The 11,514-nt window shown below is 41.9% G+C and overlaps 2 protein-coding genes across 4 annotated transcripts in view; both read right to left on the bottom strand.

Moving 5' to 3' along the window:
• The window catches only part of LOC123978918 (protein jagged-2-like), a 59,077-nt gene extending 56,762 nt beyond the window's left edge, over positions 1-2,315 (bottom strand). For both annotated transcript variants that reach the window (XM_046062556.1, XM_046062557.1), the window contains exons 1-2: positions 2,017-2,315; positions 655-978 (exon numbers count right to left, since the gene is read on the bottom strand). In XM_046062556.1, coding sequence (XP_045918512.1) covers positions 655-978; positions 2,017-2,085 — 393 coding nt within the window. In that variant the 5' untranslated portion in view covers positions 2,086-2,315. The remainder of the gene's footprint in view (positions 1-654; positions 979-2,016) is intronic.
• esr2b (estrogen receptor 2b) overlaps positions 1-11,514 on the bottom strand; it is a 289,048-nt gene that overhangs the window by 144,596 nt on the left and 132,938 nt on the right. The gene's annotated exons all lie outside the window — the stretch shown is intronic.

The raw sequence follows: 11,514 nt of genomic DNA, 5'->3' as shown, positions 1-11,514 counted from the left end.
TTTTCTCCTTCAAACCCTGGCCCCCCCCCCCCCCCCCTGCACTCTGTAAATGAAGCCACACAAACAGCAGCTTGTTTGGTAACTCATCAAACTGAGACACAACCACACCGCCGCTGTGCGTAAAAGTCATGCGTCATGCGCGCTCAGGACCTTTCCCATGATCAGAATCACACAAACATTCATTTAAAAGCTCCAAGAGAGGAATGTGAGGTCACTCGCATAAGGGCTGGTGAAACAGAGACGCCAAAAATTGCCAAATGGACACGCGGAGGAAAGAATGAGCGGCACGCAGAGACTCCAGACAGTAATGAGAGAGACATGTTACAGAAAACGGTGCCAAAAATGTGCCTAAGTACACTTTATACGAGCTGGGTTGACCGATTTAAGGCTGCCTCCAAAACACTCTGTCTGATAATTCTACATTTTTAGACACAACAGAATGGGATTATAAGATTATTAACATGAAAACATGTTTCATCATGTGATGAAATGATGAAAGATCCATAATTGGTCCCGAGTTCTGATGATGCACCCAGGTTGATATTTTGAAGGGTACACTAAGGAACCCACCCTTTCCCAGCAGTAACCCTTGAAATGTGCGTGATTATTAACAGAAATCTCCACCACCACAAAGTGACACTATGATCCACTTACCGGCCAGGCGAACTGGAAGGGAATGACAATCTTCCCCACGTCGTTGTTCCGGTTCGGTCCGGTCTTCGGGCCGCCCTTGAACAGAAAAGTATTCCCACCGATAACCTTTGTAGTTTCCGAGCCGTAGGTGCATGGTCCATTGGTCGTGACCTCCGTTTGGTATTCCTTTAAACACACTCTGAAGTATGTGTCGCACTCGTCCGCGCCGCAGTGGCCCTCTGCCGCGCTCTTCTCTGCGTCGCAGCAGTCCCCGTTCAGGAGCTGACCTTTGGGGTTTTCTACCGAAATCAACTGCAGCTCGAAGTAACCGGTGGACTGAGACACCTGAGGAGGACATAGGACAGTAAAAGAGGCTGAAAAGGTCTGTAGGAGGTGGTTACAATGCAATAATTTCCATTTTCTCAATGTTTAAAAGGTCATTCACATCTCATGTTCTTCTAAACGCGACCTGTTATGTCAGGGAGAGGCATTTCTATGCAGGCTATACAAGTGTTTTAAGGTGCCAAACGGCTCTAACATGTTCAAGAAAATGCCAGTTGATTAATCAAGTCCCTACAAATTCTACATTTCCGTTGGAAACAAGAGAAATGACCTCACACCATGAGCACATTTAAGGAGAAAGTTCTCTTTTTTGCAGTGCGCGTCACTCTGCAGCCCACACTACTGTACATTTTGGCACAGTTGAACTTCAGGGCTGGATAACACGACTTAGTATTCCAATTTAGCTCAGGCTGCGTGTCAGGCTGCAGCGGAACAAAAGGTCCACCTTTACAAGACCCGCAGTCTGAGTTTGAGTCCGATTTTTCTCTAAAGTGGAACCATCTGACAGAAATTAGACAAACAAATCGATCAAAGAGCTAAAACCTTGAATATGTGTTTGCGCTCTGACTTCTGCGACCGTTCACAGGGTAAGACTGTCAGCGCAGGTGAGGCTGCGCTCTAAACATGTGAAGCTATTTCACAAAACTATTCTGCGTAAACAAGCGTTGAAGAATCAGCGCAAAGCACCAATTAACGCACTGCAAACTGGAACCGATCCTTTAGTGATGAAACCTAATGGATAAATACAAAAGTTTCACCAAACGATGTCATAACTTTCAGCTTTATGCGGCTGAGACGCAGCTGACCACTGTATTGTCGCACAAACACACAGCTCATGACACAGAAGAAGAGGTTTTAACAATGTGCCTGTAAACTACAAACTTAATTTATCGCAAATTTAGAAATTCCGCGAGATCACATGATTCAACAGTCGAGAAGGCAATTCGATTAAAGGAGGAATTTAACCCCAGTCGATTGATAAGTGAAACCGTAATTAAAAATATCATCTCCCTTAGGAGAGCAGAAAGCTAAAGTTCTCACCTCAGCCCACAGCGTAAGGAGAAGACACACTAGTGAGAAGCGGTGCAGTTTCCCCAGATTATTCCACATGTCTCAGGCTGCTGAGTGTTGGTTACCATGAGGGAAATGAAAAATATGTATGTCTCAATCAGTCAAAATAATAATGAATAATAATAATAATATCCTCCTCCTGCTGCTGGTGCCCGCGGCACGCACGGCGTGGCTGCTCCCCGGGATGCTGGCGGCTGTGGAGGAGAAAAAGCGCACCGCTGCTTCTGCTGCTGCTGTTTGGTCCACGAACGCACAACAAGACGCGCGAACTCCACTTACCTCCGCCGCTCGACGCACTAAACGGCAGAGAAGGGAAGCAGCGGTGCGTCTCTGTTGCCCAAAGCCATAGCCGGGCGCTCCCCGATGATGGACAGCTGCGTGGACCAGTCACAGGCCGCATGGGTGGAACGTTTGTCTACTCAGAGCCAATCAGAGAGAGAGGCGGGAGAAAGCGTGAGGGGAGGATCGATGATGGATATAATATTGAAGTTTGCCCCCACAGGAGCTTAAATTTGTAATTTTTTACAATACCCTCACCGTAAAATGGCATTTTACTGAAAATAGTTCACTCTATATTTAAATAAAAGTTTTTTTTCAATTAAATCCGAGTCAAAATATGGTTCTGATGCAGAATAGTCAGTCAGATGTTTCATGTTAACACAAGAAAACAAAAAAACACGGTTAAGGCTATAACTTGACCTATAACTGATCAGTAAGAGCATGCAGAGTTTGGTGCACGTTGTGTTTCATGGAGGACACCTGAGCTCCTCCTCACCGACCCGCAGGCAGAGGAAACGTGGCTGTCAGCGCCCTCTACTGACCGCGCCGCAACTTCCACATCCAGTGAAGTGGAGAGAGGACTGTGATCAGAGGTGGAGATCCTCTACTTTTAATCAAATGCTGTACTTTAACACAGTTTGAGGTTCTGGAACTTTGTTTGCGTGTCTCTATTTTTAGGAGGCTTAAATGTTTATTCTACTTGCCTATAGCCTGTATATCGTCTTTACTTTGTGTTTTAAATTCATTCATTTAGTTATCTATAATTTTGACCAAACAGCACACCTGCACAACGTTCGTCACTAGAACCTTTTATTTTTACTGGAATGAAAAACTAAATTCATTTACTTGTAATGTAGTGTATTACCACTGTAGCTATTCTACTTCTTTCACCTCTGAATATAATGTCACGTGGTGGATATTTTAATCTAAAGCTCAGCTTACAACATAGTACAGAAACCCTTAAAGTTTAAAAGAGCAAACTTACAGACTTTTCTCACACTTTGATAGCTTAGAGTGGAGGCAGTCTAGGTAGACTAATAACATTGATAATTGGCTTAGTTCCATTTAGGTGTCTCAGTCAGGTATGTAAGTAAGTCAGGATGCACAAGAGCCTCGATCTGGAACACCTAAATGGAAAATGGATGTCTCAGTGTTCATCAATTTTCTTATGATAAGCTGCATGAAGAGCCACAAAATCAGCAGAATACAAGACTCTAATTACATGTTAATATAATATAAATATTATAACAGCCACTGGCGATAACCCTTCGCTGTCTGTCAGAATCTGAAAGACAAATGAATGAGATACATCAAAGATAGAAAGACAGACAGACAGAACACTGTCAGCTACTATAAGCTAAACAGGGGATGTGATACATCTCTAACAAGAAGCAATACGATAAAAAGAAGTGTCTGTTATTATGAACATAGAAAATGTCGACAAGCAAAAGACACTGGGAAATCCAAATTATCCCAGCTGTCCTGGAGTAGGCAGACATTTAGAAACTTCACTGGAAGACACAAAGTGGCTCAGAACAATAGTGATCTGTACGCCTGGAGCCTTTCTTTGGGGCAATATGCTCCTACATTTTATAACAATATGACCATTGCGTCATTTTTTTCCTGCAGAGTCTCCTAAGCAATTATGTTAATACGTACGTACAAGGGCAGCATTCAATTCCAATCAGTGAAGTGTTGACCAGGGTATAGTGAACAGGCAAGTAAAGCGTTAAACTTTGACGCCTGAGAGGCCTAAAGGAATAGTGCACCAAAATCCTGCTTTTACTATCAAACATTCAACTCTTTGAAAATCTCTGAAAATGTTTCATCTTATTCCTTCATGGAGGACAGCGGAAGAGGTGGGGTTTTAAGGAGCTGACCATTAATATGTATCCGGCTTCCAATTCCAATGACTGTAATTCTGTCATATGTAAATCGTGTTTCAGAAAGTTACAGGCATCAAATGGATGTTGTGATATTTCAGTCTGGAACGACAGATCAGTATCTCTGTTCACGTCGCCACGCTGCTAACGTGGCTGAAATCGAGCTTATTGTTCAACTTCAAGCCTTCCAGCATGCATAAAAGTCCTGTCGATCTGTTACCTCCAGCATGCAGAGAAGATTTCCTGTTGCTTCAATATTCTAAAAAGGGCAAACCGACACTGTCTCAGATGGTGAGCTGTGGGGAGGTCTAATAAGACAGCTGTATCTCTACAGATCCTCCCGCTGAAGCTTCAGCTTGTGCATACAGTGGATCAGTTCTGCAGGCTGGTCAGCCAGCGGCTGCTGTGTTCCTGCAGGACGGAGTCAGACAGGTGGCCTCTGACACCCTGCAGCAGATGTTTCCTCCCAGGGAAGCAGGTGCAGACACACATATACACACATTTTGTCATTTGCAAATACTTGTGTACATATGACTCATTCACATGCCTGCACACAGACACAAACGTCTTGTGTTCATCTCTTTACGATGGCTCTTATCAGCAGCAATAAGGAAGTATGGGAAACACAGCTCAGACAGATAAACTGGGGAAATAATGAAGCTAATTAGCTGCAGAATCACTTCACAATTAACAGTTAGACCAACCTGCATTTGCTTTGTATGAAGGCAGGTCTAACTATGAGTACTGTACTTAAGTTTAATTTTGAGACATTTATTTTATGTCTGTAAATAGTGAGAACTTATATTATGCCTGTACAGCATTTAAGATGAACATATTTCACCATTTACTCAACTGACAGCTGCAATAACTTTGCGGTCTAACATTTTATATTCAACATGAGATGAGCTTATCAGACAACACTTATGTCTCTTTTTTTCCTTTCTCTTCATTTGTTTGTTCCTTAAGTATTTCCTTAATTACACAGTAGGACACTGAGAATACCTGTGTTGCGTAATCAGCCAAATGAAAGTTGTAGGTGACAGAAAGGTGGCTACTTGCCACCTAAAATAAAAGTAAAGTAAAATCATTTATTAGTGTTTTTGAAACTTGCACCTGTCCACACATGGGACTGGCATTTTTTACTCTGTGATTTTAAACATATATTGCCCCACTAGCAGCTACTCGAATGCTAATATAAGAAAATTAGTGCACTAATCTGCATACAGTTAGCAAGCTGTGTAACCTTTTAAAATGTCAGTGTTACAGTCTAGCTAAATGCTAACATTAGCATTAGGGCCTGCGTCCAGCTGAAAACGCCAGCTGCTCTTCTGCAAACGCCTAGCTGGGAGCGCTAGGCTGCACTTTGGAGGTGCAGCGTTTTTTCAGCTGAGAAGCTTCATTGTTGTCGAGAGACTGCACTGCACACTAATCAAAGTGTTGGACCGACCAACAAAAGTGAAATAACCATCCGTAGAGCCACACTGCTAGCGTGGCTAAAAACAGCAGCTGAGTGTTAAATAATAACCAAACTGACTGATTGATTCAAATTAATTAAATCAAACATTTTTTGAACATTTTTTATTTTGTTATTGAGGAAAATAATATAGCGATAATTATCGTTATTGTTTGAACAATGTGAATATAGCTTAAACAAGACACATTGTTATGCTAAAGTTTAGCAGGTACACCAAGTTAGTTTAGCGTGTTAGCATGAGCATTTTTTTTTTTTTTTACAAATCACTAAACACAAAGTATACCCGAGGCTGATTGGAGTGTCATTAGTTCTGCAGATATTTGGTTATAAACCAAAGTTTGGGCAAAATGAAAATTTTACCTGATGATGGCACAAGATGAAAAGTAAAAATGTGAAGCGGTTTACATGTATTAATCGGCTTTCTGCTTCGATAAAGCGCCAACAGTGTGCGGCACTAGCTAACGTTAGCTTAGAATGGAAGTCCGTTAACATCCAAAGTCAAAGCTAACATTAATGCAAAGCATGTGTGGTTTTAACTGGCTAACGATATTTTATGGTAATCAATCCAGTGGTTGTTATATTTCAGTCTGGACTAAAGTGGTGGACAAATCCTCAAATCCATAACCATCCTCTGAGCCATGCTGCGTTCTTGTGTTTACCAATCAAGCCTGTCTCGGCGGCTTTATTGAAATGGTACATGTTTAGTTTCAGTCTCACTTAAAATCAAGATACACTCCCAACGTACATTGGCACAGTTGGAACAAACTGTCCCTCTGTGTAAAGTTCAGCATGTGTAGCCCTACGAAATGTACATGTACTGACTTTTGGTCTAGAGATGAACGAGTACAACTTTTAAAAAAATAATCTGTTTTCATGTGCAGCAGCTGAATGTTTGAAGGATTAAGAAATTCAGCAAGAGATAAAGTCCCATCTCACATCGCTGGGGCCTCTAATGCGGAACAAAGACTAAACAAGAGACCTGCTGAAGTCTACACACTCTGATCTGATATGTCCTGCAGTGCAGGTATGATGCTGCTGTTTACGAGCACCACACCACGTTAAATAATACCTCAGCTGCGATCCACAAGACTTTTCTCCAAGGATATGAAATTCTGACATGTTGTTGTTTTTATTTTTTATATATTATTAAAGTTTATTCATTATTTTAAAAAATGTGGATTCAGACTATGCACGTGTTAATACAGAGCTCTCATTTAGATCTGATACATGTTGGTTTCAGTTTTGTTCTCCAGTGTGTGTATCCGTGCACTGCTTTACAAGCTCAGGTCTGTCTCTGCATCCATCCCACTACTACACATTCCTGCAATTTAATCACACCTGGTGATTAAAGCAATTGTGCCTCTGATGACGTTCTGAGTGGACATGAAATATACTGACTGAAGTCCTGAGTCAGCCCTTGAAGGTGAGGACACCGCAGCGTGTGCCTACCTGCACAAAAGGAGTAAGTGATTTTCCACTCCAGTTCACTTTTTATTGCTCAATTTTGGCATCTGATGACTTAACGTGCATATAGCACCAATCATCATCGTTTCGTAACTCGGGGTGAGAGGTCACAGTCGACTGGGTAATCCCTGAATTCAAGACACAATCTGAAATCCATATGCAAATAAAAGGGTCATCATGTCACCAAAACTCAAACGCAAAATTAGAACCAGTTATTAGTTTTTTAAAAACAACTTACCCAAGATAACAATTAAGGAGTCAATGATTCCTAATGCTCCAATGTCACTTGCACTTGCATAAATACTACAGGTCAATGAGGCATAGTATTACAGCTGTCTGTTGATGTGTTGTTCGCGTGGCGTGCAGGGGTGAGAAAATAAATGATTCACATGCAGAATCATTCTGAATCGATTCAGAGATTCCAAAAGTTGCAGCACCCGGACGGTGCACAGCGGGTGCACACTGGAGCTATTTTGCAGTTCATCTTCAAAAAAGGCAAGTGATTTTCACATTTTGGATTCAATAAGTTAATAATTAGCTTTGCAAGAAGAAGAGGAAGTATTTGGTGCATACTTTGTACCCCACCAGACGAGCACCACCAAATCCAGCACTAACTGAGAAGCTGGACCAGCACGCACACACCGCAGCACTTCACTAAACTTCCATTCAACTCTGATGACGTGAATAAACTACGTCCCTAGTTTGTTTTAATTCAAAAGATCTGCAACAGTACAGAGCTGTGGATAACAATGGGTTAAACTAGTATTAGTGTTACAGGTCATTTGTTTATCTGTTGTAAGGCAGAAGACTGTGTCTATGTTTCGTTCAGTGGACTGAGGGCACTAGTGGGAAAAGTGCCTTTTTCTGCTTATTGAATCATCAACCGGTTTTGAATGGAGAATCGATTTTTGACTCAAACATTTCCACCTCTGATGGTTGGTGAGTTATTACGTGGGCACTGTTTGCATGTTTGGTATAAATGATCTACATTACAGTGTTTCCCACAGGATTTTAAGAGACTATGGTGGGTGGGCCTCAGACCCTCTCAGGGGGACCGGGGGCATGCCCCCCCAGAAGAAAGTATTGTACATTTTAAAGTTAAATGCATTAATTTGGTGCAAAATTAAGAGGCTATCTATGAAGAACTTTGCACTCTTGTAAACAATGTTGTGCTCTAGTAAAATATTTAATCATAAAGTCATTGTAGAGCTTTAAATGGTGATGAAACAGCAACAAAAGTTAACAAATGTATTTAACGTTTTTCCAGCAACCCTAAATCAACCAATAGAAAATAGAATAATAAACATTTCCTGTTGTGTTTTTTTTACTTTTAATGGACACATGTAATATGTTTTATACTTTCTGTGAATATAATCCAATTAATCTTATTTATCTTCTAACTTATCTTGTATAGACGCCTTATTTTGAAAACAGGACGTTGTCACATGTGTTTCCTCCTCGCGCTAAATTCATCCAGTCCGACCCGGTTAGATAAATAATGTTGTATGTAAACTGTCTCCAGTCAGATGCCAAAGTGTTAGAGGTCTGTAATGTTATCATGAGATGATAAAAATGTTTTCGGTACATTTTGAAACTATGACAGGACAAATTAATGGAAAACACTGCATTCATAAAATAATAAATTGAATCATCACACGCACAAAATAATGTTTAGTTTTAAGTTGGGTTCTATATTTCATGTTGTTCAATTATATTTTAACTGTAATTTATGTTTGTTTCCATAAAGACATTTGAGTTGAAAAGGCAGAATGCACTAATTCTGCTTCCATTATTAAAAAATTTCAGATTTGTTGACAAAACGGAATTAAGTGTTGTTGATTTCATAGGTGCAGATGTCGAGCTTTCCCACTTGAACTATTCTTTCTGCATAACCAAATAAACCTTAAATCATTTGTCCTGAAAACACAGACTACCACCAACATTTATTCAACTTTTCACTGAAGGAATATCAGTTCTACAGTTTTCAGTCAAATGCACTTATGTGTTGCAAAACAGACAAAAAAATGTGGAAACCCCTGACGGTCGATGTGCGTAAGACCTGCCATAGAAAAATATAATGTAATAAACATAATGTAATAAACCTCTTTCACTTCCTTAAATGTATCTGCCAGTATTACAGACCGTGCCGGGACGAGCGTCAAAAACATACAGTTCAATTTCTGAAAGTGACACTCTGCTGATGACTCACTCATACCAGTAACTTTCTAAGACTCGGTTTTCTTTTTTAATCTGATTTAAAAGGTCTTACAGCTTTGCTTTCCTGTCTTTGGGAAACCCCTGATTTCCCTTTCTGGAGCTACTGTTTTTCAAAGGTGTTGTTGAAAATCAAAGACTGCGTTTACAGGAAGGGATTTGGCCAAAAACACAATCGCTTTCACCTTCACTCACAGCGTCTGTGCACAGTGTAGAGTGCAACCGCACACATCCAGGCTGAGGACTGAGAGAGCTGCCATAGAAACGTTTACAAGTCCCGTCCTGAAGAATGCAAACAGAACTGAGCAGAGCTCTTATCTGACAAAAGAGTAAACTTTAGACAGTCCTGTCGCGGCATGCCTGTCTGTGTGGTCTTCCAGCTACAATACGGCAGGATCATTTTCTCAGAGCGGATGATTGTCTTAGTTTTTCAATCCCTGTATAGCCCAGCAACTTCAGTGAAAATGCATTCTTGTTTACAGAAACGGCCTGGGAGGGGGGTAGTTTCTGTAGAAAACAAAAAGAGGATTGCACACATTCACACACTCTGTGCCAGTGATCGAGGGCATGTGAAGCTGATGATGCTGTTGTTCAGGGAGTGGAGAGAGTTGCTGATTCACGCTCAAGTTCCCAGCAGGGATTTAAACATGTGATGCTAATTTCCCACAGCAGCAGCTATCCCTCTGACAGATCACTGTTGCTCATCACAGGGCGGGGTGAAGGTCTGGTTCAGTGACTGCAAGCTGTTTGAAGAAGCAGGCAGGTGGAGTTCCCACATCAGGAGGCCTCAGGTTGTGTCAGGTAAGTTAGCCTGAGACGAGCGTGTCATACTCAGATGTGGATCAGCGTCTGGAAGCCGAGCTGTCTGCTCTGCGTCTCTGTTTGTGGTGCGTTTAATGTGCTAGTACAAACCTCTGAGAAGTTGAATGTTGGCTGCTGCAAAGCATTACTCACAAGCTATGTAGCCAGATCAATCAAATCAAACCAGGAAAACAAACAATGAGCTTTGACTGATGTGTTCAACAGCAGCCTGACAATTCGTCCCGCAGCACATGAGTGCAGATAACACGGGGACAAGAAGACTAAAATACAGATATGGTGGTTGAACATTGTTTTTAACAGAAAATGACCATATTCATTTCTGCTCATGCTTTGCTTTAATCGGCGCGCTACACTGGCTTATATACTTGTGCCCACATCGTTACAGAGACCTGCCCCATCAACACCCCGGATCAAGCACTCGGCAGGTGGTCCACGTTCCGAGCTGTGAGCGCAAGAGTCCGGCGAGATGACAGGAAGTGGACAGTGTTTACATCGATGATGCTTTGTGCTCAAATGCAGTCAAGATGAACTCTGTTTCCCAAAAGTCAGACTGTTCATTGTGAAGATGAAACTTTCATATTATCATCTGGTTGCTGCTGTTTACATTCACCATGTAAATTCAAAAATTGCACTGTGGAATGTACGTTATGTATGTTATACGTGTCTTTATAAAACGGGTAGCTCAAATCAGGGCCGGACTGGACAGCTTCTCTCAGCTTTGTGTCGTTTCCCGACTGCCGGAATAGCATCACTGTGACAATCCGCTCAGAAGGGGCAGGCCTACAGTGTGCAGTGGAAAACGAAGCAGAACAGCGAGTCGAGTCAAGCTGTACCGTGCAGTGGAAATACGCTAACGCTGCGTGTGTTGCACGTCACGCCGGAGTTGCTCTCAGTGTGAAAAAGCAAAAGGGCTTTTGAGCGTTGCAGCGCTCTTAGCTCCTGCAGGGTCAAGAAAGTAGAAAAACCAATTTGACCTCAGTCTGCACCTCCTCTCGTCTCACACCTTCAGAGGACACACTGTTTGATCACCCGACAGCTCACTGACAGGCTGGAAGCCCACTCTCCACCTCTGCACATACTAACATGGAAACACACACACACACACACACACACACACACTTATCTCTATCTCAAGAGTGAACTGTTGAAACAGGCATTCCAAATGAAACACTACTCACCACTTTAACCCTTCTCTTTCCCGTGTGTCTGACTCACACCCCACATGCATATTTACCCTTTTCACATAGTTCTTGTGCGGCCTGTGGAGACATTCCTTATTATGCAATAAACTGGGATTATGCATTTCTGATTTCTTGAGGGCTAATCCACAGG

The sequence above is a fragment of the Micropterus dolomieu genome, linkage group LG11 (assembly GCF_021292245.1).
Source record: "Micropterus dolomieu isolate WLL.071019.BEF.003 ecotype Adirondacks linkage group LG11, ASM2129224v1, whole genome shotgun sequence".
Taxonomy (NCBI): domain Eukaryota; kingdom Metazoa; phylum Chordata; class Actinopteri; order Centrarchiformes; family Centrarchidae; genus Micropterus; species Micropterus dolomieu.
The sequence above is the reverse complement of the archived record's forward strand: the minus strand, read 5'-3'. Positions and strand labels throughout refer to the sequence as shown.